Genomic DNA, 26,070 nt, shown 5'->3' with positions numbered 1-26,070 from the left:
TGCTGAAGCGTGAGGCTACCCCAACTCTGCTGAACATGCCTAGTTATTAAATGCCATTCAGCAAATAAAAGTTTTCAACAGTAACAAGTTGCATTTATCATTTTTATGATGTTAACATGTTTCTCATCTGAGTATCATAATAATCATAGAGAGTTTTTAGAGCATGATTTGGCTCAAGTGCATAGTAAATGGTAAAGCCACATTTTGAAAACAGGTCTTCTAACTCCTGGTTCACTATTCTTCCCACAACATTATGCTGCCACTCTTTAAGGTAAACAGCACTTAAAGCAAATCAAAGTTCAGTTACAAGGATCTCAGAGGAACCAATGATCTGCACTTTCATGCTGTCTGCCTGAAGTCTTCAGGTAAATGAAGGAAAAGAAACTGTCCTCATAGAAGGAAAAAAAAATGTACTTTCATAGAGTCTCTGATGAAAGTGACTTCAAGACACATTCAACTGTCACACAGAAAAATCAGTGCCAATATTAATTCTGTCAATTAAACTGATACAATGCTTTCTCATCACTTAGAATTGTTCCTCACAATGTCATCTATCAAGGCCATTGTATTCCCTCATCTCTGATAACAGTCACTCGGACAGGTGTAAGGTGATATCTCACTGTGGTTTTGACGTACATTTCCCTGATGATTAATGATGTTGAGCGTCTCTGCATATACTCGTTGGTCATCTGTAGGTCTTCTTTGGAAAAATGTCTATATAGATCTTCTGCCCATTTTATAATCAGATTGTTTGGGATGCCTCACTTCTTGAAAGAGTACTTCCCTATTGTCTCTGAGATCATCTTCTAAGCCAGTGTCACCCATTCTGCACATTTTGATGCTGGTGCTTTTGTGACCTTACCATTAAGATGTCAACAGAAAATTTCTGTACAACAACTAGGGTGACAGTTTAAATAGTAATTAAACTTACAAGTTATCAACAATGCACATAACTCAAATGACATTAATAGTAATATGAACCTATAAACAAGTTCACATTTGCACCGTAAATGACAGCTACATACTACCTGGCCCACAATGATTGTAAGATGCCATCAACTGTAAGATGCATATCAATTTGGGCAATATTAAAATGTGAAAAAACAGTGCCTCTTAGAAAGAATAACATAAAGTGAGTTTCAGCAAAATGTTGTATATGGGGCAGTCACAGTTACCCAGGTGTCTCAAGTTAGGATAAATTAAAATAGTATTAAAAATAATTTTTATGAATTTTATTTTAATGTAACAAAGGAATCCAACATCCATCTCTTGCCTCCTTCCCATTCTTTCTCCCAGTTTATATGAGAATAAAATAATAAAAAAGGATGTTTCAATGTTATCAGAATAAATCAATAACAAAAAAAAAATACAACGTATTGATCTGTTTTGTCTTTTGAAACACAGTGTGAAAAAAACGTATCTACCATATCCAGATCACAATGCAGTAAGACAGAAATCACAACAAAAAAAAGTTAGTTTTTTTTTTTTTCTTCTTGTAAAGGTGATAGTAGTCTTAGGAAACAGAAATTAGCCTGCTCCTCTAATTGAGAGATAGATGCTCTTTATATACAATAATTTTAATGACATGTTATTTTAAATACAGCTTTCTATAAAAACCTTCCTATGGGCTGAGACTTTAGAAATCATGAGGAAAAAGCTATATAATGATATAAAGACATCTTGCTTTAACTATTTTTTAAACTCATTCCAGGAAATTAAGAAGAAAAGGCTCAACTCTTTTTAATCAAAACTCTCTATTTCAAATTCCTTCAAAATATAAAGACAGGCTTTTTAGGGGGTAAGGAAGAAAAATTTATTTTTTTTAACCTAAGTCCCTTAATAAATATGACTCCTTTAATAGAATAACACTGTTGGATAAATGTATTTTATTTCCAAATTTTATAACTGTGAGATCAAATGATACACTTTCACACACCTGAAAGAGGTCCAGCAGGTCCCCATATCCTAGGGGTTTCCTTGCTCTGAGCAGTTTCACTGCATAATTGTAGTTTTTATCCTGGAAAGAAAGAATTAAACTAGGATACCCCACTATGAATCACATTAATGGGGGTTAATAAAAGTTTCATGATGATAAATTTTAATGGTCATTAAATAACAAATTATAATTCTTGTGAAAGAAATAAAATATGATGTAGATATGATTGCTACCCTCAAAATCCCTTAAAATTTAGTTATGGGAAAGACTGATATTTCTAACAAAATTTAAAAAAATTTAATGGTTCAAATAGTCTGAAAATACTTTAAATGAGTCAAGAATCGAAGGACAAATAAAAGTATGGGCAGTTTCACATTAAAAGCACATTATATGAAAAGGAAGGATTATTTAAAAAATGATGCTAGCTATTACAATTGGTTAGTAACTTTACAAATGAAAAAAGAATCTAGGTCCTCACATCACTCCATATATTATTAAGAAAAAATCAAACAAAAAAACTAAAAGAAAATAAAAATGACTATCACTATGTGGAAGGAGAAGGACTTCCTAAGTGGAGAGCAACAAATCAGAAAAATTATGTTATGTAAAAATGAAAAACATCTCAATTAAAAACTAAAAGGTAAATGACCTGCAGGAAATATAAACATGATGGGAAGTTAATACCTTTGCTATAAAATAGTTCAAATAATATAAGAAAAACACAAAAACTGAAAGAAATAAATGTAAAGTGAAAAAAGGAAATTTAATAACCTCAAAGGAAAATGTTCAATATTAAAAAGAAGTATCAATTAAAATAAGAAGTCATTTACCTGTTCAATTCCCAAAAACATTTTTTAAAACAATAATCAGGCAAGGATGTTATAAAAAATACACTCACCTATTACTGCTAAAGGCATAAACTTTTATCAGAAAGCACTGTGGTAACAAATTCCAAGAACCTGTTCATACCCTGTGATTTAATAATTTAATTGCTAGAAATTTACCTTAAAAAAATAATTCTAAATACTGAAACATGCCTCACATAAAGGAATGGTTAATAAGCTACAATCACTGGCTAAAAAATATTATGAAGCAATTAAAAAAATACAAAAGATACCATCAAAAAAAAGTATTTATGATATAATAAAAGGCAGAATACAAATTAAAGTTTTTAAAAGTTTTTAAAAAATCCAAGGAAAAAAGAATAAATAAGAACACATTATACCATAGAGAAACTATGTAATCTCTCTCACCCACTAGGTTAACTTGCACACAGGGCATTAGTTACAGCCCCCTCGGTCTTCTAGCCTGGATTATAGACACCACCTACCAACAGACCTCTACTTTACTGATGGTACATTGAAATACACCTTGCACACTGCTGGGCGAGTTTACATAAAAACGTTAAAATGAATGTGTCACTTCCTTGATTCAAACTCCTTCCATCCAGCAGCTCAGAAAGTCACACAATGGCAATACCTGAATAGTGTATCCACATAGACCACACTGTTTTATACCTCATATATTTAAGTAATCTGCTTTACTTTCCACTTCTATACCTTATTTGTTGGGCTAACTCCTTTTTAAGCTTTGAGACTCAGCTTAAGATTCCCAGACTGGGTTGGGTGCCTGCCTTCTCTATGTTCTCATAATAAATAAGCCTGTCTATACTTCCATCTTGGCATTTACCACCACACTATGAAAATTCTCCATTTAAAGTCTGTCTCCTTCATTCTTCTGTTATCTGGCTGATATGAATGAAGTATGGGAAAATTCATCTACTTGAATCATCATAACATGTAAAATTATGGCAAAGACTGAAAAGTAGAAAAACACACTAGAGGTAGCACTAACAGACTTACTCGCATTTTGGAATGACTCACTCACTATTGGCCTGCGCTAAATGAGGGCTTACTATTTCCTATGTAATGTGCTAACTTCTAGCAATATAAGGAGAATAAGATATTGATCCTGACCTCAGGAAGTATGTCCTCTAGAAGAAAAAATTTCTGGCAAAGGACTTCAAAAGGCAAATGGAATGAAAGGCAGGCACAAACACACTTTTCAAGTATATTTCTTATATTTCCATATAGACTATAGGTGAGTTACACCACTCATCTTTGTATTTCTTCCAGTGATTCTTACATAATTCTTTCCTTATTAAGAATATATTATGATATATTCTCTAGATATTTGTAAAATATCACAAGCATATGTATTGCTAAAATAGAAAATACTAAATAAAATCAGCAGATAAATTACCTTTTAACATCAGAAAAAAATTCCAAAGTATATTGTTCATTGCTACTTAAAGATGTTTTAGTAACAAGACCATGGAGATATGAAAAAGATGAGGGAAACTGTGTGAGAAAAGAACACAAATCATACACAGTGATCATCTACATAAAAATTCTATTTGTATACTGACTGTGGCTGAAAGCAGCCATAGGTAGATGTAACCACTACGGTTCTGAATATGGGTTAAACACAATTTTAAGATATCACAACCTCGTTGGTTTCCTTGTTTCAAATATTCAAAAACAGATTCTCTGTTTATGTAATTTTTGTATAACACAAGCCTTCTCAGTCAATTTCAAGTATACCGTAAGCTGGCTTAATAAAAACATTTGTAATATATGGTAGTCAAGTGTCAGGTTAAGGCATTTGGCCTCGTAAGTGAAGAACTGGATGTTGCTATCTCTCATTTGCAGAGTTTTATCTTGAAAGGAAAAGGAAATGTGGAGATAATGATCTGTATATTTGAATCAATGCTGACATTACCTGGCATAGCATTCCCACTTATGTCAGCATTCATGACAGCAGTGAAAACAAAGAAAAATAAACATTAAAGGAGGATGCTTAAGAGAAGGGGAGATGTAAAGCAAAGATTTATTCTGCAATGTAAATAACCTTCCCTTGGAAAATAAATCTCAGAAAACTAAAATTGGCTAGAAATCTGTGCTAAGTATCACCGATCAGACTAGTTGATCCTAATTAAGGATTCTGATTTTTATAGCAACCCTTTGTATTTTTGGAATATGTAGAGATATCTGAGAATTCAATATCCCATTTCATTTGAGATTCCTCCATTGTTTGATATCTTTAACATCCATGAGAGCACAAAAGTAGTAATTTACAGTCCCTACCACCATAGAGAAGTAAACACTTCTCAGGAAATGAAATTTTTTAAAAAGTCAACTAAAAACTGTTTTTAGTGTTAACTATAATTAAGCAGTTTAGAAACTATATATTGACTAAACTCTTTCCTTGTTCTTAAGAGCCCTTGATTTTCAAGATGCTAGTGGTCTAAAAATGTATACATTTTAAAGTATCAGTTGTTATACTTGGTAAAAAATGCTAGGAAATAGTGTAAATGCTAATACAGTCCTCAAGTACATGGCCCTGGAAACTATGGACATTAAAGCATGAACTGTTAATTGTATGCGCATAAAGATTTGTTTTAGTTTGATTTGAATACAGCTAATTGAATTAAAATGCAATTAATAGCCCCCTATATATTAAACGCATACTGAGACAAAATTTTTCTTACTCCTCAAGATTAACCAATTAGACACCTTACTTTAGTATAGAACTCTGCACCAGACAGCAATCCTCTGAAGAAATCAGTCTCTTTTCAAAATTTTCCATCAACTACAGAACCAATGAAAACTTTCACTGTTGGAGAAATGATTAAGGACTAACCATGATATTAGCAATTATGGTAGCAAAAGTTATTATCTGTAAGGATATTCTAATACGCCTGGCCAACTTAAAAATATCCAGATCATAATTTATCTTTAAACATTAATGTCCTCACAGTTGCTAAATCCACCCAACATGCATCTCCCAAACCCACTAGCCCACCCTCCCAATCCAACCACACCTACCTTTGCCTTTACCCACCACTTTCACTATACCCCTTCTCAAAATGCACACAGAGCATTATTCAATGCTGTGAATAATGTTATGAAACTATATGGTGTTTTGACACAATGTTCAAAATCAGAGAAGAAGCTGTGAGAAACAGATGCAACACAGGAGAGCTCACCCTATGGGCACATGTCCAGCAAAGCTGCAAGCCTAAGTGAAATCCGCCTTCCACCCTTAAACTGCCCCCCAAAAGTCTTCATTTCATTTTGTAATAGTCTTTGAAATTCCACCAACTAGAGCTTTTCTGGTATCCTTTTTTAAAAATGTAAAGAGATTTATGAGAGTTAGAGAGATTCGTCACTATTTGGATTTTGGGTAAATTAACTTAATAGGACAATTTTTCTCCTGTAACCAGCTGAGACTAATAGCACCGCTGGAGCTGGAAATGCAGAAGGAAGAATCAGTGAAGTAAGCAATGATTAAGTATAAACACCTGGGAGGGAGGGGCTAGTGTGGAAACCTCACATTATCACGGCAGCATACTGTAGCAGGAAGAACATGCCCTGGATTCTCAACAGCCAGGGACCTCAGTCTAGTTCCACCATTTATCATATGACCTTAGTCAAGTAACTTAATCTCTTTGCATCTCGATTTGCTCTACTATAACATAAAAACATTTCCCCACAAGGTTGTCTTTTATAAGACAAAGTGGCACGAATGTCTCACATGTAACAGATTCTCAGAAAATCCAGTTTCCTTCTTTTCCATGTTCATTACAGAGGCAAGAACAAGAAGGCACCAAAAAAAAGTAACGAGTAGACTATCAAAAGAGTGCCAAAGACAACTCTTAAAATTCCTCCTTGAAAACCAGGTTCAATCACGAGAATGTAAGAAAACATTTTCTTCTTTCTTCCACCCTACTCCCACTCTTTCTTCATGACCATACTGTCTTAGTCCTACGATTCAAAACTCATATAGTACTACTAAATTTATAATACTACGCTATCACCTGTTTATATTATACTAAAGATAAAATAGATCTTGGAAGGTGGACTGAGAACCAACCTTTTATTCAATTCAATACAACAAATATTAATTGAATGCCTTTTATGGGTAAGGTGTGTTTTAGGTGACTGAGAAGAGGTGGAGGAGAATGCAAATCCTTGCCTGTAAGGAGTTAGTAGTTTAAAGCTTTCTAATTTCAGAGAATTTTATAACATTCATCCTTGGCAAACCCAATTAGTTCATAAGTTAGGGACTTTTACATATTCTTTATCATAAATAGCATGCTAGGGCACAGAGAAGAGGCTACAGAAAACTGATGGCTGTTTTTTGTTGTTTTAAAGTGTGCACTTTTACTATTAGTGAAATTTTCATTAATTGTTGAATTTTTAATGCAAAAAATTACCTGCCAAAATTTCGGTGTTTCGTGCAGCTATTGTTTTAACTTTTATTATTCCTGATTCAGCAGCCTGTAAGAATAAAAATAATTAGAACATAAAACTTACTATCAACACGGATTAGCTAGGGAAAGAAATATATATGATCACTGTTACTTTTATTTACAAAACTTCAAATACTAAAGCCTAGTAGTGCCATATACATTATAGGTCGTAAAATATGATTCATTTGATTGTTCACACACAAGCTGGGCACTACAGCACATCGCCCTTCTCTGCCTAAGGCACATCTAATCCCTCATGAATTGAAGTGTTCATAAAATATAAAAATAATAAGCAGAAACAAAGCCTAATAAAAAAATTAGGTTTCTCTTCCCCATGTCATACCTCCTCCGACCATTAAAAAAAAAAAAAAAAAAAAAAAAAGCCAAACACCGCAAAATCCAGTAAAACCTTTTTGGATTCAAAGACACTGAATAACCAAGAACTTTATTATTACTTTTAGTTTACATTTTTTAAACAACCATTAGATTTTTATAAGGTACCTAAAACGCTTCACGAGAAGTATGTTTAGCGGGCAGTATTTGGAAGTTATATAGCATTTTACAAAATGCCACAGAATTGTGCTGTCCAATACAGTAGCCATTAAGCACTTTATGTGAGGTTAGTCTGAACTCAGCTGTATTCTAAGTATAAAATACACAGATTTTGAAGACTTAATATGGAAAAGAAATGCAAACTATCCCTTAAATATTTGCACTGATTAAATGTTGAAATAATATTTTGAACATATTGGGTTAAATTATATATTATTAAAATTAAATGCCCCTGTTTCTTTTTACTTTTTTAATGCAATTTAAAATTACACATATGGATTACATCTGTGGTCCACAGTTTATTTCTATTGGACAGTGCTGACATATAACACTGATATATAACTTCCATCATAGAAACTCAGAACATTTTTACTAGCAAGAACCATGCCTATTTTATACTTATACTGGTCTCCAAAAATAATATATCAATATTCATAAGCTATATATCTAAGTTGTCCTATTAATTTGCTTGCTACTTGTTCATTTATTTTGTTATCTCTTATTGCTTACTAAGGGACAAGTGGTAGCAGGTTCTAAAGGTTTAAAAATATTAATGGAATAACAGCAGTGTCCTGTGGGTTCTTAGCTTGAATACCAGTGGATTAAAATAAATAACACATTGTAGGTTATCCTATGTATAGCAGACCTTCGTCATTTTGTTGGCTTCCAAGCATGTGAAGCCCTTGCCTGTGTCTAGAGATTTCCCAACTTCATGAGTTTAGCAAGATGAGTAAGCAAGTGGAACTTATCTCCCACTATTAAAAATTGAAAATGCCAGATACCTGGCTTTCCCACATGGCCTGGCAGCTTCTTCTAATCCAAACAGACACACCTACCAGGGATTTTGAATATGGAGGCTAATGGCAAAGAAAAGCAGAAACAAGACAGAATTCTTTCTGATGACAGAGTAAACTTCACTTCTGCTTAAACCAGCCAGTCAGCTTTCACTGCTCACAACCAAGAAGGCCTTAGTTCTACAACTTTAAGAAATGGAAATGTCCTAAATTAAATTAATATGGCTACAAGCAGAAATATAGTCAAAATAAATTACTTCAGGGAAAGATTACTGATTTTCTGATAATTTGCGGGGAGTACATATTAGAGACACCAGAAGCTTAAAAAAATCCTTGATGCCCAGGTTGCAATACATTCCAAGGAATGCCAGCGGGAGCTGGCATCAGTGTTTTTTCAAATCTTCAGGTGAGTCCAATATGCAACAAAATTTAGGAGACAGTTGCAATAATGTAGGCAAAAGATGATGGTGGATAAGCCCAAGGTAATAGTGACTGAGATGGTAAGAAGTCAGATTCTGAACACATTTTAGATGTACAAACCATAGCACATTTATAATAAAGATTTGGAGAAAGAAAAATCAGACAAAACAAATACAAAATTCAAGGACACTGAAATTATTATCTATACTTTGTTATACTCACATATCTCATCTCAAACTCTGTTGGGTTTGTTACAGGGCCATTCTGTGGTCACTGAGATTTCTTCTGCCATGATTTTCAAGTTCTCCCCATCTTCACTATAACCATAGGTACCCCGTATATGTTCAAATTCAGTATTTCTTTCTGCTTCATTGTCAACAGAAATTGATCACACTGAACCATCATCATAAATAGCAATGTCATTTGTCCTGACTTTCTGGAATTCTAGCCAGCCTGACCTTCTTAACAGTTTCCAAAATCAGTCCTATGGCATGCTAGATTAGTATCTAGATGTCAGTAAAAGATTTCAGATTTGCCAAACACTGTTTTGATTTCTTGAGATTAAGAGTTGACCCATGTCTATATCATAAATAAGTACAAATAAGTATAAATAAATAAGTTGTAAGGAGTATAAAATGTTTACCAATTATATTTACACATATACACAGTAAGGAAAAGGAATAAGAACATTTTTTAAAGTTTAATAGTTCCAAAGTAGTGGTTTAAAAGATACATAAAACCAGTGTTTTCTTTCCTAAACACACCAAAAAAAACCACCAAAAGGACTATTTGTTGCCTTAGATATAATTAGACCTATCACATAGTTCCTCATTTCTTACATGCAGGTTTCTACTCTCAAATTTTGAAACTGTAACATCTTATTCTCTAGGCACACTGTGTTGCTGGAAAGTTTCAATATCAATGTTTATTGACAACACATGTATATCAGGGTCCCTCTAACCACTGCAGTCTTGCTTTATACCGAAGCCTAGCTACATCTTCAAGTGTCTCAAATAAATGGAGGTATTCAGACTCAGATTTCCTTCTCTTTATCAAGGACAGTCTATGTAAAGAAGAGTCTTTAACTTCTTGCTTTAAAAGTATCCCCTACTCTGAACAGGTATCTTGTATATCCACAGGTGAACTACTCAATTATTTTAAACATAGTTCTTTTTTATGAATTGGCCCTCATGCATAAAATATTTAAAAAGAATAAGAAGGAGGAGAAGGAGGAGAAGAAGGAGAAGAAGGAGAAGTTGTTGTTGTTGCTGAAGTTGACAAAAAAAAAAAAGAAAGAAAGAAAGAAAAAAAAGAAAAAAAAGAAAAAAGTTGCCAGTTCTGTGGACTGGATAGAGATGACATAGGTTAGAGATGACATAGGTTAAGGTGCGTAGTCTAATATCTCTATTCCTGGGGGGGCAATCTGTGAGTTTGGGGAAAATACCAAAAGTCTTAAATACACAGCAGTATTTAATGCTTGTTACTCTTAAAATTAATCTCTCTCAAGAAATACCTTTTCTTAGGGGCGCCTGGGTGGCGCAGTCGGTTAAGCGTCCGACTTCAGCCAGGTCACGATCTCGCGGTCCGTGAGTTCGAGCCCCGCGTCAGGCTCTGGGCTGATGGCTCGGAGCCTGGAGCCTGTTTCCGATTCTGTGTCTCCCTCTGTCTCTGCCCCTCCCCCGTTCATGCTCTGTCTCTCTCTGTCCCAAAAATAAATAAACGTTGAAAAAAAAAAATAAAAAAAATAAAAAAAAAAAAAGAAATACCTTTTCTTTTCTTCAATATTCTTTGATTACCCAAATAGACATACTCCCCAGGGACTTTGAATAGGGAGGCTAGTAGCACAAAAAAACAGAGACAAGAGAGAATGTGGACTCCTCTTCCAAGACTGTCTAGAATATCTTTGACCTCACTTCTCACTCAGTAAACTTTCCCTGGGCAAAAATAATTCCCTGGTTTCAATTACTTTCTAAATACTGTAGACTCCCAAATTATATTCCTGTCTCCTAAACTATAGGACTTACTAACCTAAATGTTTAAAAGGCACCTTAGATTCAAGATACTCAAAACAGGTGTCATCCTGTCACCCCCTCTACACACTTCCACTTCAGCCCCAGAAAAAAACTGTTCCTTTTCCTATAATCTCTACTTCTCTGAACAGCAGCAGTATCCATCCAGTCACTGACTAGACATCTGGGGTTTCTCTCTCATCCCACAAATCATATCAGCCACAAAGGCTATGTAGGGAACATATTTTGTACCCTTTCTCTCAAATCCCACTTCTGCACCTTCATTCAAACTGCTGGGGTGTCTGGGTGGCTGAATCAGTTGGGTGTCCAACTTTGGCTCAGGTCATGATCTTGCAGTTTATGGGTTCAAGCCCTGCTTCAGGCTCTGTGCTGACAGCTCGGAGCCTGGAGCCTGCTTTGGATTGTCTCCCTCTCTCTATGACCCTCTCCCGCTCACACTCTCTTTCAAAAATAAACAAACATTAAAAAAAAAAAAAAAAAACTGCTCATTACCAACCTAAACTAAAAGATTTCTGGACTTACAATCTTGCCTTCCATTCATCCACTGACTCAACTTTTCAATGGTTCCCCAGTGCCTATCCCAACTAGTGTTTCTCAAAACTGAGTAGTTTAAGGACTTCCTTAAAAAAAAAAAAAAAAAATCATGAACCTACCCAGTTACTGATAAATTTAAGTTTGTATAAACTTACTAGGAATAAATTCCTATTTTTACAGCTCTTAAATTATAGTTATATACAAGTTATATACAAACCCAAATCAACACTAATGCGACAAATAATGCTTTGCTGAAATTAAACCACTGCTCACAAAATGAAGATAACTGTAGGCTTAAAGAGCAGGCTCTCCTGCTTTTGGTACTATAAGAGCAGTGACAGAAATAATTTCTTCCATCAATTTTTTTCTCTGGTAACTATGAAAAAGCCTTTCCATCTTTGTGGGCTGTCTATGGTTTGTACCGGTAACACTTTATCCCACTCATCTCACTACATGTCTGTTCCTCTATTCTAGCTACATGCCCTATAAGGACAAGAAATCTATTCCATTTGTCGCTCCATATCACTAACGTCTATCACAGTGCCTGGCACACGGGAGCTACATAATAAATGCTTCTAAACAGAAGTATTACAAGTTCTAAGTAGAGAAGGAGACTCTACTGCCCACTAATTAAAAACCCAGAGGAAATCCGATCCAGGTATGCACAAGGCTGTCAGGGCTGCTGGTCCACCTTTCTGCCATTCTCTTGGTTCCGTCCTGTTCCATGGGTAGGTCCATCCTTTGGCCACTTCCAAACTTGCCAATAAAAACAGTTGCAGCCATTCTACGTTTCACAGTTTTATATGAGAAAGGCCTCTTTTAGCAGCTTTTTAAAAAGGAAGAGGAAACTCCTTGTCCAGAAGCACTCACTGGCATTATGTAACTTGGACAGAAATGAAGGTGGGGCTGGTGGCGGTGGGGAGGGTTTAAATTAGATTAAACTAATCAAGGTACCCTAAGGAAGGAATGAGATTAATTCATCTCAATCCAAAGGTCTGGAAATGAAAGAAGAGTGCAGCCTACTACAGAAGGAAGCGAGAGGGAATGGATGCTAGGAAGGGAATTAACAGAGGTCCACTACTTGTACTAGAAACAATTTTACAATTAAAAAAAAAATTAATGATGCTTCCCTTCATCAAAGTTCCTATGTTCTGTTTTTTCCTATGTTGTCTTTTAAAAAAAATACATACTTTTCACATCTATGAAAATTGACCTCAAAATGAGAACAAATTTACCAAAGGTCCAAATGAATTATTTACTTACATAGCATAAAACAAGAGCTGAGGTAGTATTATGAAACTCAGGTTAACAGCAATTTGAATCCAAAAATGTACTCATAAGATATCAGGGAGGTATAAAGCTGCCTAAAGACTTATGATTTTAGATATCAGGTAAAATAAAAAAAACTAAAATGAAGTCCACACTTGGGAATAAGGAGATCCAGAATACTCCCTACAGGACAATATGCTCATAAAACAATTAATACACTGAAACCAATACGGTTTTCTTCTATAACATATAATTGGTTTACAACCCCAAACTCTGAAAGATATATACCTACATGGCATCTAACTCAAAACCTCTGACCTGGGCACCTGGGTGGCTCAGTCAGTTAAGCATCTGACTCTTGATTTCCACTCAGGTCATGATCTCATGATTGGGAGATGGAGTCCCATGGAGCCTGGGTCAGGGATTGCAATGGGTGTGGAGCCTACTTAAGATTCTCTCTCTCCCTCTCTTTCTGCCCTTCCCCAGCTCCACCCACGGGTACATGTGTACTGTCTCTCAAAAACAAACAAACAAACAAAACACTGCCCCAAAACAAACAAAAAAACCCAACCAAATAACAACAACAACAAACCCTGGCTTCTACAAAACAACAAAAAAAGTTCTTTAACATATCAAATGAAAGACTGAAATGCAGGGGCACCTGGGTGGCTCAGTTGGGTAAGCTTCTGAGTCTTAATTTTGGCTCAGGTCACGATCTCACGGTTCATGACATGGAGCCCAGAGTTGGGTTCTGTGAGCAGAGAGCCTACTTGAGATTCTCTCTCTCCCTCTCTCTCTGGCCCTCCCCAGCTCATGCTTTTTCTCTCTCAAAATAAGTAAACTCCACTTGCAAGCAAGTGAGCAGAGGGCTGTTTAGCTGCAAGAGTGGAGCAATGCCTAAGTGAAAGGAACTTGTTTCTTCAAGCTCTTCGGGCAGTGATTCTGAGTGTGAGGTTGACAAAAAGTTAAAGCGGAAAAGGCAGGTTACTCCAGAAAAACCTGTAAAGAAGCAAAAGACCGCTGAGACTTCAAGAGCCCTATTATCCTCTAAGAAGAGTAGGAGCCACAGAGATGATAACATGTTTCAGACTGGGAAAATGAGGTATGTCAGTGGTTGAGACTTTAAAGGGAAAGTCCTAACTGATATTAGAGAATACTGGATGGATGCGGAAGGTGAAATAAAACCAGGAAGAAAAGGTATTTCTTTAAATCCTAAGCAATGGAGCCAGCTGAAGGAACAGATTTCTGACACTGATGATGCAGTAAACTGTAAAATCAGAGCCATATAAAACCTGTACTGTTCTGGTTGTTTTAATCTGTCTTTTTACATTGGCTTTTGTTTTCTAAATGTTGTTTTCCAAGCTATTGCATATTTGGATTGCAGAACAATTTGTAAGATGAATACTTTTTTTTTAATGTACATTATTAAAAATGTAAAGGAGGATTGCTTTGTGCCCACCACCTACTGTAAAATAAAATCAAGTAATACAATATTAAAAAAATAATAATAAAAACAAAAAATAAGTAAATGTAAAAAAAATGCAGATTACATGTGGATCACTAAATATATATATATATGATATTCCTATATATATGGTATCCCTTTTCTTTCCTTTTAAAAAATTTAACCTCTAAAAAGTAACTAATTAGTACCTCCTAGATATACAAATACTTTGCACTATGGTGAACAAAAGTATAAACAAGATGTAAAACTGACCCTTTAAGGTGCTATTTAGACTCCCCCCCCCAAAAAAAAAACCTAAAATAACTAAACAAAAGGTAAAACATAAGGCTTATATGGAAATAACTTATAAAACAAATTTTAAAAAATCTTTTATGTTTGTTTATATTTGAGATAGGGAGAGACTGCAGGTAAGCAAGGGAAGGGCAGAGAGAGAGGGAGACACAGAATCTGAAGCAGGCTCCAGGCTCTGAGCTGTCAGCACAGAGCCTGATGCAGGGCTCAAACTCACAAACCGTGAGATCATGACCTGAGCTGAAGTCCGACGCTTAACTGACTGAGCCACTCAGGGTACACCTAAAATATGTTTAAATGAAAGTTAAGAAAAGAGAAGAAAACATATTAGTTTGAAAATGTGGGCAGGAGCTGTAACTGTTTTTCCTCTAACAACTAACAGTACATAGCACAGAGTAGGTACTCAAAAACTATTTCATGAACAAATGAATGAAGGGAATGAGGGGAGAAATTAGAAAATTATCTGTAAAGTTGATTTATTTATGCAACAAACAGATAAGCAACATTTAAAGTGGGATTCAATGAAAGGTAGGACCTTAATTTAAAAAGAGGAGAAGGTGGGCACCTAGGTGGCTCAGTTGGTTAAGCAGCTGACTTAGGCTCAGGTCATGATCTCAGTTTGTGAGTTCGAGCCCCAAATCAGGCTCGCTGCTGTCAGCACAGAGCCCACTTTGGATCCTCTGTCCCCCTCTCTGCCCCTCCCCTGCTCACGCTCTCTCAAACATTTATTTAAAAAAAAAAAAAAAAAAAAAAAGGAGATAATGGGCCAGCAAAAGGAACCTCAGAAGCATGGAAGAGAGAAGCAGCAGGATATATCTGGAGAATAAATAGCAGGCAATACACCTTGGCTGAAGTACAAAGGCATATCAGGAAAAACTGAGGATGATGAAGCTAGAAAGGAAGGTTGGGATGATCAAGGAGGGTCTTAAATGCTATACTAAGGGGTCCAGTAAGTAGAGAGTAGCCATTAAGGGTTTCTGAGCTGCTTAGGTATATTAAGCTAGTGGTTACATATAGAATGGTTTTTCTTTTCATTTTTTTAATGTTTGTTTATTTATTTATTTATTTATTTTATTTTTGGGACAGAGAGAGACAGAGCATGAACGGGGGAGGGGCAGAGAGAGAGGGAGACACAGAATCGGAAACAGTCTCCAGGCTCTGAGCCATCAGCCCAGAGCCTGACGCGGGGCTCGAACTCACGGACCGCGAGATCGTGACCTGGCTGAAGTCGGACGCTTAACCGACTGCGCCACCCAGGCGCCCCAATGTTTATTTATTTTTGAGAAAGAGAGAGACACAGACACACTGTGAGCAGGTGAGGGGCAGAGAGAACGGGAGACACAAAACCCGAAGCAGGCTCCAGGCTCCGAGCTATCAACACAGAGCCCAACGCGGGGCTCAAACTCACAAACTGCGAGATCATGACCTGAGCTGAAGTGGGACATTAAACCGAGTGAGCCACCCAGGCACCCCACCATACAGAATGATTTTTTTTGTGTGCCACTGATGCATATTAACGGCCAGGTATTTGAAATTTGGTACTACAATAATAAGCTGAGAGAACAGAAAAAAGAAGAGGTATGTTGGAAACTACAGAGCAGGAAGGAACAGCTGACAATGAATAAAGAAAGAGAACTGAGGGGGAGAAGATAGCCAAATGTGACTAAGGTAAGCAACAGTGATAAATGCCATTAACAGAACAAGTGAAATGTGGGTAAAGGGCAAGTTTTAGGGCAAATAAGTTTAACTACAAAAAGTCCTATGTCAAGTATGGGAAAGATATTCTGGTCTAAGGAAAGACACTGGTCTATGCTCAGGAAAGAGAGCAGAGTACACGGAGTAGATTCAGGAGTCCTCAGCATCAGGGTAAAGCCCAGCAGCTTTACTAGGGGTAAGTAGAAGACAGTAATGAGGGAGGAGCATGCAGAAGAGGCCTGAAAACAGAGCTTGGGATACAATTCTACATAAACATGAAGGGAAGGAATACTGAGAGAGAAGGAGTAATAGGAAAGTAGAGTGCTACAAACATCAAAATGAGAGAATGGCAACATGGAAAGAATGATGAATAGTAACAAATAATGAAGCAAGGCAGACAAATGGAAACAATGATAGAAACAAGTAAGGACGTTTTGAAGGCATTTTGCAGCTTGGAGTAATGGAGAGGAGTTAGAGACAGATGCACAGGGAGCCACATCCCAGTTCTTCCACTTTCTAGATCCACTAATTTATGCAAGTTACTGAGCCAAGAGGAAACCATAATTTCCTCATTGGTAAAATTAAAATAGCATCTTGTAATAAAGTAAATGGATGCAACCTCCCTAGCCTAATGGAAAGACAATACTTTACTCAACACTGAGTTAACTTCATAAAAATAAAGGCAGTCTCTCATTCATTTTTTTTTTTTATCTTTCGCCATGCTTTATACTTAAGAAACTAATAAATTTCTATTAAATTATAACAGTACCGGCAAAACCCAGTGTTTCGTACATGACTGAAAATAAGCTATGCTTATATAAAAGAAAAAAGAAAAATAATTCCATTTTTGGAGTATGTCTTCCTTTTTGGTTTATGAGCCAGATAAATGTCATTTATTTCTTCTGTATCACCAAAGCACAGTGCTAAAAAGATAATCAATACATTTGACTAAAGTATGTTTCCAGTGATCTTTGCTTATTCATTTCCTTCATAAAAGTAAAAATGCAATGGTCAAAAACTTAGTAAAAAATAAATTATTATGTTTTATACTTTAATAATAAATTTCACTGGTTATGGAACTTTAATAAGTGTATAATACAGGTTATAGAATAACCAAAAGCTTTTTAAAGAAATCTCACTGTAAAAATGCTCTTAGAATACTGCAATAATCTAGCAAAATTTTCCTCGAAGTCCTAGTGAAAAAGTTGTGCTTATATATTCTTGAAGTCAACATCTAAATTGCTTATCGGAAGAAAATGAATTTAATGAGACTTAGGAATCTAATATAACTTTTATGGAATAAAGTCAAAGAAAGAGCAGAGTCAAAACAAAGCAAAAAAACAAAGGTCAAAGGCCACGTGCACATCTAACACAATTATCTAAAATTGCATTATATAGGAAAGTAAGTCTTGACCAAAATGACTTCTAACTCCTTACCATAATTGTCATTATTTATGTGACTGGTGCTGGCAGGTTTTTTTAAATAAATTATGAAAATTAATTTATTTCATTATGTAAAACATCGACCTATTCTGTCATACTTTTGAGAGAAAGAACACAATTGGTTGTGTCATGAGCAAATCTGTCCAACTAACGTCATCAGAAAAAAAAACTATAGTACGTTATAAAATGCTAAACCCAAATAGCTCCCAACGAAACATGTAATAAACATTATCCAGCCCTCATTCTCTGCTGTCACAAGGTCCTGAAAATGAGATCTTCTCCCTACCAGAAAAGCCAACTGACTTGATCTTCAATCTCCAAATAGCTGGTTAAAGGGAGAATCCTGTTATGGTGAGTAAAAAGCATCTCTTTCACCAAACTAACACATAAAAAACACTGGGCCCTGAGGAACTCTACCACAAGAACTACTGCTTTTTAAGGCAAAAATCCCTGCCCACCTAGGTTCTGTCAAGCCCACGTACACAAGCGGAAACAAAGACAGCATAGGAAGACTACTTGCACTTTTTTACTATTTACACCCTTCCTGATTCCACCTCACTAAAAAAGAGAGAGAAAATCCATTCAAAACCCTAATTCTGACCACCTCAGCTTAAATGATCTTCATCCCCTTCCTCTTCTACCACCCATTCCCTGGACTTCATCATCCTCTAGTGCAGCATGACTTGGCAATCTGAAATCCAACATCCCTTTCCTGTGCCAATCCCGGTCCTTCTAGCTCTCCCACCGCTCTTTGATTAAATTGGTGCTGCTAGTCCCTTAACCCTTCCATCTTCTTCCAATCAATCAAAGTTTTATGTATTTCCTTCTTTAGAAATAGAACACAGATCTTATGATCTATCATCATTTCAAACACTTTTCCTGCCAAGACTCTTTAGTGTCCCAGGTTAATTTCTCCTCCACTTCTACAAAGCAATCCACTGCTCCTCTCAAACTTTCTACCCATCACTCCTTTCATCACCAATTGCTCCCAGCAATAAGCTTGTTTCCTACCTTACCAAGAATAGAGGCCATAGGCCAAACTATCCACGACTTCCTATCTCTCCACAATGTCCCTCCTTCAAATTTATCACATTCAAACTCATTTTTTTCTTCTTCCCTTCCTCTGTCAGAAGAAAATATGTTCCTTCTCAGAGTGAGAGCCAGTTCATTTACTTATGCCCTTGAAACTCCAGCTTCTCAGGGACCTTGCTCTGCCAAGTATTCCCTTTCTCTCCCATTTCCTTAACCTTAGTCAGCTGCCTCTTTCCCTTTACTGCTGTTGTTTCCCAAACTTCCTTCTTCGGCTCTGACATTCTCATTCTATGCACTGTTCCAGACCCATCTTATCTACTCCTATGGTTTCTATTATCATATATAAACTGATACTCCTAAATCTGAAATTCTAGACCTCCTCCTTAAGAACCAAACCATCACTTTCAAATACCTACTGGTCAGTTCCACTTGACACACACATAAATGTTAAACTTACTATATTCACGACTACTCACTTTGCCCAAAAACATCACCTCCTCTTACGTTCCTTCTCTTAGTGATCTACCCAGTTTCCCAAGCCAGAACCTGGGAGGCATCATAGATTTCTTTCTCTACGTTATATAAAAGGTCACTATGCCCTGATAATTTAAACTGCTAAGTCTCTTTTTAATCCATACTCTCTCTTTCACACATGACTATCACAATGCAAGCAACCTCCTGTCTACCTCTACTGCTACCTCGACACAGGCAATCATCACTTCTTAAAATTTACTCTCTTCGTCAATGTTAATCCCCTCTAATTCTTCCCATGAATACTGTTACGGAAATGCTACTAAATATGAATTTGATATTATTCCCTCTCTTAAAAACCTTTAATGGCTCCTAATTACCTTCAGCATGAAATTTATTTAACATGGAATACAAACTTGTGCTAATTTCTCTGCCTAGAATGACCGCCCCCTTCTTCTATTGGCTTGCTTCTACTCATCCTATTAAGACTCAACTGAAGAATTACAAACTCTCTCTGACATACTTCCAAGCTCAGTTGGATCCCTCTCATTTGTTTCCAGAATAATGCCTGCAAATAGAAAATGACCAAAATGTTTTATTCATTAAATACATAAACATAAAGCTTCAGAGATTAGTGCCTCTGAAGGCAGTGAGCGTCACTTTCAGAAAAGCAATTTTACAAAGCTTTAAGGTAATTTTTAAGGCAAAGAAAAAATTATTCATACAAGTATTCCAGAACAGATTAGCTAGTACACGTGTCCTAAAAAAGTTACATTGCTGAAACATAAAGATTCATATTTAAGGACTAAGAAAAATAAGCTGGTGCTGACAGCTCAGAGCCTGGAGCCTGCTGCGGATTCTGTGTCTCCCTCTCTCTCTGCCCCTCCCCTGCTTGCACTCTGTGTCACCCTCTCTCAAAAATAAATAAACATTAAAAAAAAAGTACTGGGGAAGGAGATCTGCCTTCCAAAGTACATATACAATTACCACTGTAAGTTCTTAAGTACCCTTATAAGAAGTTCAGAAGTATTTTTCAACTAATAACTTTGAAGATACTGGGAGAGTGTTACCTAGCAAATCAGTATACAGATGGAAAAGCTTTTTTTTTTTTTTTTTCCAACGTTTATTTATTTTTGGGACAGAGAGAGACAGAGCATGAACGGGGGAGGGGCAGAGAGAGAGGGAGACACAGAATCGGAAACAGGCTCCAGGCTCCGAGCCATCAGCCCAGAGCCTGACGCGGGGCTCGAACTCACGGACCGCGAGATCGGGACCCGGCTGAAGTCGGACGCTTAACCAACTGCGCCACCCAGGCGCCCCTGGAAAAGCTTTTTATACTTAGAAAGGCCTTGCCTTGGGGCACCTGGGTGGCTCAGAAGGTTAAGTGTCCGACTTCAGCTCAGGTCATGATCTCATCCTCCCTTCATCCCCCAAATAAATAAAACTAAAAACTTACCAGTTTCTTAGAAAACAAAAGCCAAAATTGCTATTAATTTATCAGGAAAAATTTAATTCAATCAAAATATTTCTTGAAAGTCAAGGGTCCCTCCTATAAAATCATCACTCTTAGACTAATTACTTCATTACTGTTTTAAACTGGTAACACAGTGATGGTCATTTTCTAATCCCTAAAGTGGGCCCCTAAGCATATTAGAAGTGCCACTGGTTAAAACGTCAAGGTTCTTACATTCAACAAATTCTTACGGAGTAGGTACTATATAGGAAATTATGTATCAGAGATAATCACACCAAGAATGATTTTTGCCATTACCTCAAAGAGTAGTGCAATCACCAAGTATTTCTTTGGCCAATGTCCAAATAAAAGAGCTAATGAGCTATATTTAAAGTTCCTAGATTAAATGGACTGAGTTCTAGGACTCTGTAAATTACCTGTTTGGAATTCTGAATGCATTTTCTAAAAAAAAATAAGGTAATAAATGGCAACTAAATTCTCAAACAAGTCCACAAAGGCCTTTATATGTAATATAGAGGAATCTTAGTTTCTATATAAATTATAAGAGCTGCGAACAATCAGTTCTATAAATTATTGTCAAAAATACAACAGTCTAATTCTTTAAAATTCTTTAAAACTGCTTAATTCCTTAAAATTACTTATTATAACTTTCAGCAGAAAATGACACAGAGAAAATAATTAAAATTGATATCACAAGCTATTGAGTATCTGAAATAAAATATATTTCGATAGTTATCTTTCCAAAAGTGGCACATCAGGTTCCCATTATTGGGTAATATTTGCTTACTTTATTAAAGGAATAGTAGATGGAGCATGTTGAAGACTAATGAAACCAAAAGCACTTACAGAAAAGTTAAGATTCCTTGGAAGCCTAAAATCCAAACTTTATTGGGTAAATTTTAATTACAAAACCTTTATAAAGGCAAAACATTTAAATTAATATGAAACATTCCAAAATTCCTAGTAAACTTTTGGTGAATCCTAAATAGTAAATAAAATTGCTGGTAGGCCAAACTATATTATAGAAAAATAAAAATGATTGCTTTTACAAGTTTATCACTGAAATATCTTGTTCCCGATATGAGAAAGGAAATTGGGAAGCATTTTTAAAACGTTTAAGAGAAATAAAATGGCATCTTAAGAGAAAAAAATCAATAGTGACTAAACGTCAAATTCTTCAGTTTAGGAAAGATTTGGAGAATTTATACAAATAATTAACTGGAACCTCTTTAATAATACCCTTTTTGCTCTGACGACTTTACCATCACAATCCAGTAAGTCCACCCTTTAACCCTATTTACACAGGAAAGAAAACTGAAGCTCAAAGAGGTTAATATGTATTTCAAGGTGTACTGGATTTGACTCTAAACCCAAACTTCCCATTTAAGTATTGCTAATAACAAGGCTTAACATAATTATTGCGGGTCTTCAATATTTGTCATAAGTTAAGTGGCTGAATAATTTATTAACACTTCGTGGTACTGACAGAGTGAAGCTGCATGACACAAGACAACAAGGAAGGCTACTCCCCTTTGAGTGATACACACTTTAAACGTGAGGAGCACAGATGTCACCGCAACGATGGATGATAGTTTTAGAAGCAACAAACCTAAGTTTTTTCAATTCTGGCTTGGCTAGTTTCAAGCTTGAAAAAGGCCAGAAAAGGCGAGGGTAAGACACATTCAGCTGAATTAGCTGCATCGGCTCACTCCGCGAACTTCATTCCTAAATCCGGAGGACAGGAGTGGAGAAAATCAAAGCTCCCCAGACGTCTCCAAAGGAAACTCTAAAGAGCGCTTGTGGAACAACCCACCGACTAGCAAATCTGGAAAGGTGAGGACCAAATTAAAATCAGACAGGAGTTTGGGAGCGAAGGACTGGATCTAATAGGACCAGACATGCTCACCGTGCCCTCTCCCGACGTCACCCAAAGCTTACCTCTTTGACAGGTGGGAATTTCTTCTTGCATTCCAGGGACAAGGCCCGTAAATCGCTCTGCATGTTCTCCAGCAGCTTCTTCACTGCCTCGGGGCTGTTGGTGCCGGACATGATCCACCAAACTACAATCCAATTTGGGCGGCGCGAACGAACTCCAGCACGGTCAGCTCCTTCGGGCGACCGGCAGCTCCCTCAGAGCGCCTCCGGCCCTTCCTCAGCGCGCCTCCTGGGCTCCGCGGGGCTCGGCCCGGCCTGGACTACGAACCCACAGCGTACCCGAGCGCCCCCCGCAGCCTTCTCGCAACTCTCGCGGATCCTCTCCGAGGCGCCCCCCCCCCGGTCGCCCCGCCCCGCTAGGCTCCAGCGGCTCTGGCCGAGGAGCCCACAAGGCGGGCAGGTCCCTCCCGCTGCCGCGGGGTCCGGCCGCACAGTTCGTCAGCAGCCAACCTGGCAAAATCTCCGGCGCTGGCCGCCCAAGCCCTCCAGACTCGCCGACGCCATTAGCCGAGTCGCCCACAATTCCGAGCGCGGCCGGGACACGTCAGCCGCACTTCCGGGCACCGCGGCCACCGCCCCCGCCGCGGCCAACTGGGGCGGTGAGCCGCAGGCGGGGCGTGGCCAGGGGCGTGGTCACGTCCGGGGCTAGGTCGGCTCCCGGAGGGGCTGCTTTCCCCAGCTCGACTTTGGGACCCGCTAGGCGTGGGCCACCATTTCCCTCGTCTAAATTTGCTTCTTCGTAGATATGTGACAGCTGTCAGAATGGAGCCACGTGTATCTTGGCGTGTCTCTTGGGGTGTGTTCGTGTTATATTGTATTTCGGTGTAAACAGTTTGCTTCCTTTTGTTTTAATCTTCATCCGTCTTGTCCCTCGTCATTTCTGCCCCCTGGAATCTCTGGGCTAGTGGCCCCAAACCAATGCCTACCTCCTGTTAATTTTATTTTCCTCCTAAGTACCTAAATTGCAATTCCTCCACAGAGTTGCACAAAGCATACTGGTGCGCTTACTGCGGAGTAGTCCTTTATTTCCCTAATTTGTAAAATGACAGAGAAAACTACCCTTTGTTCCAAAACCCTCCGCTGGCCTTCCATTTTGCCCACGGTAAAAGTCAGAATTCCTCCTTACACCTGCCAGGAGCCACGCGATCTGCCCCGCCCCCTTTTACCGCCAGTTTTCCAGCTAAAAGGCGTTGGGATTTTGTCCCCCTCTGTTTTGTTCCCTTCTTATCTCCGGCACTTGGAATAGTTCTTGGCATATAGTAGATGATCAATAAATATTTTATTTTATTTACATTTTTAAATGTTTATTTTTGAGAGACAGAGCGTGAGCAGGGAAGGGGCAGAGAGAGAGAGAGGGAGACACAGAATCTGAAGCAGATCCAGGCCCTGAACTGTCAGCACTGAGCCCCACGCAGGGCTCAAACTCAGTGAGATCATGACTCCAGCCAAAGTCGGATGCCCAACTGACTGAGCCACCCAGGCGCCCTGATCAATAAATATTTTAATGAATGAATGTAAAAATAATTTTGGTGCTTAAATAAGAAACCAATATAAAAGCCTTTATTAGGTAACAAATATTAAGTGAGACACAAGTAAGCAGAAAACTTACCTGTGCTTCCCAAGATCTAGGTCCGTGTGCTTTTGCCCAAAACATCTTGCAACCACTGAGTAGGAAGCAGAGGAAGGTAAAGGGAAAGCCTGAACCAGGGTAGAGGTAGGAGATGAAGAAAGGAACACCTCAGACAACTGAGCGGATGACATCATTGCAGTAGGCAGGGCAGCGGACTGAGATTGTCAGTGGGAGGAAGGATTTGGCCCTAAAATAAGCCTTGCACCACAAGTACTTTGTAAACTAATTTTTTCCTCATCTGACAAGAAGTAACACAAGGATGGAGAAAGATAGCAGATAAGGTAATAGAGCTCTCAGAACACTAGTTTGTATCATTTGTGCCTATTGTGACTTTGGGAAATTTGATAGGTCCTATAACATAAGCTTTATGTATTAAAAACTGTGAATTTATAAAACAAAATCTTAGGTAGGATATATGGCAGACATTATTCTTGAGGTCCCAGGGAACTTTGAAAAATGATCCTCTTGTGGGGCGCCTGGGTGGCTCAGTCAGTTGAGCTGGGTTAAGCCCCAGACTCTTGATTTCAGCTCAGGTCGTGATCTCAAGGTCATGGGATGGAGGCCCATTGGGCTCCACACTGAGCTTGGAGCCTGCTTAAGATTTTCATTCTCTCCCTCTCTGCCCTTCACCCCCGCTGGTGTGCGATCTCTCTCTCTCTCAAAAATCAAATTAAATAAATAACAAAACCAAATAGTTTTCTATGTACATATGCCCAGGGAGATTGTACTGCCACAGAAACAATGCATGGCTTTATGCCAAAACAAACCAAGTTAGCAGGGGTAAAAATCATTCTTGATTCTACAAGTTAAGAAATCAGCTAGGTGCAACAGGGTGGCTCAGTCGGTTAAACATTCAACTTGGGCTCAGGTCATAATCTCACAGCTTGTGAGTTTGAGCCCCAAGTCAGGCTCTAGGCTGACAGCTCAGAGCCTGGAGCCTGCTTGGGATTCTGTATCTCCCTCTCTCTCTGCCCCCCACCCCTGCTCATTCTCTCTCTCTCTCTCTCTCTCTCTCTCTCTCTCTGAAAAAAATAAACATTAAAGAATGTTTAAAAAAAAAGACTTAGTTATCAATAAGCTTTAAACTCCTAGTTGAAAATTAGGAAACCTGTGTCTTTTTCTCTTTTTCTGAGACTTTGTTGTGAATCTTTTGGAAAATGTATTTATTTAACAATGAGCATATATTCATGTGTAACAAGAAAACTTGTCCAATGACATTCTAAAATATCTGTCTCAGGTGATGGTGAAATACAAATGTAACTCATTTTACCTTTCTAGTTGTTCAATCCCTCAGATTTCACCATCATTCACTTATTCTCCTCTTGGATTTTTCTCTCTTCTACCTTCTCCTTAGAGATTAGTATTTCCCAGAATTCTATTATTTACTTTCTTTTCTTTATTTTCTACTCTGGAAAATATGCACACCAATGGTTTCAATTACTACCAACCTATTTAAAAAAAAAATTTTAGTGTATATTTTTGAGAGAGAGAGACAGAGCGCAAGCAGGGGAGGGGCAGAAAGCGAGGGAGACTCAGATTCCAAAGCAGGCTCCACGGTCTGAGCTGTCAGCACAGAGCCCCGTGTGGGGCTCAAAATCACAAACCGTGAGATCATGACCTGAGCCAAAGTCAGACGCTCAACTGATTGAGCCACCCAGGTGCCCCTATAACTACCAACCTATTGATAACACCCTGTATAACCTCCATATTCACAAATAGCAATAGAATGTCAGATTAACAGAAATACTACAGCAGGTATGTGGTTGCAATATCAGCTAAGAGATG

The 26,070-nt window shown here is 37.7% G+C and overlaps 1 protein-coding gene and 1 pseudogene across 5 annotated transcripts in view; one reads left to right on the top strand and one right to left on the bottom strand.

Annotated features, from left to right (window-relative positions):
- MON2 (MON2 homolog, regulator of endosome-to-Golgi trafficking) overlaps window positions 1–23,174 on the bottom strand; it is a 121,157-nt gene extending 97,983 nt beyond the window's left edge. For 2 of the 5 annotated variants that reach the window (XM_030323098.1, XM_030323099.1), the window contains exons 1-2: window positions 22,659–23,173; window positions 7,215–7,278 (exon numbers count right to left, since the gene is read on the bottom strand). In XM_030323098.1, the coding sequence (XP_030178958.1) occupies window positions 7,215–7,278; window positions 22,659–22,769 (175 nt within the window). In that variant the 5' untranslated portion in view covers window positions 22,770–23,173. Of the gene's footprint in view, window positions 1–1,936; window positions 2,018–7,214; window positions 7,279–22,658 lie in introns of those variants that run through there. The other 3 variants (XM_030323101.1, XM_030323102.1, XM_030323100.1) reach the window with 3 other exon arrangements.
- On the top strand, window positions 13,743–14,138 carry LOC115518035 (annotated as a pseudogene).
- Window positions 23,175–26,070: the final 2,896 nt, after the last annotated feature.

This window comes from Lynx canadensis, chromosome B4, assembly GCF_007474595.2.
Source record: "Lynx canadensis isolate LIC74 chromosome B4, mLynCan4.pri.v2, whole genome shotgun sequence".
NCBI lineage: Eukaryota > Metazoa > Chordata > Mammalia > Carnivora > Felidae > Lynx > Lynx canadensis.
The sequence above is the reverse complement of the archived record's forward strand: the minus strand, read 5'-3'. Positions and strand labels throughout refer to the sequence as shown.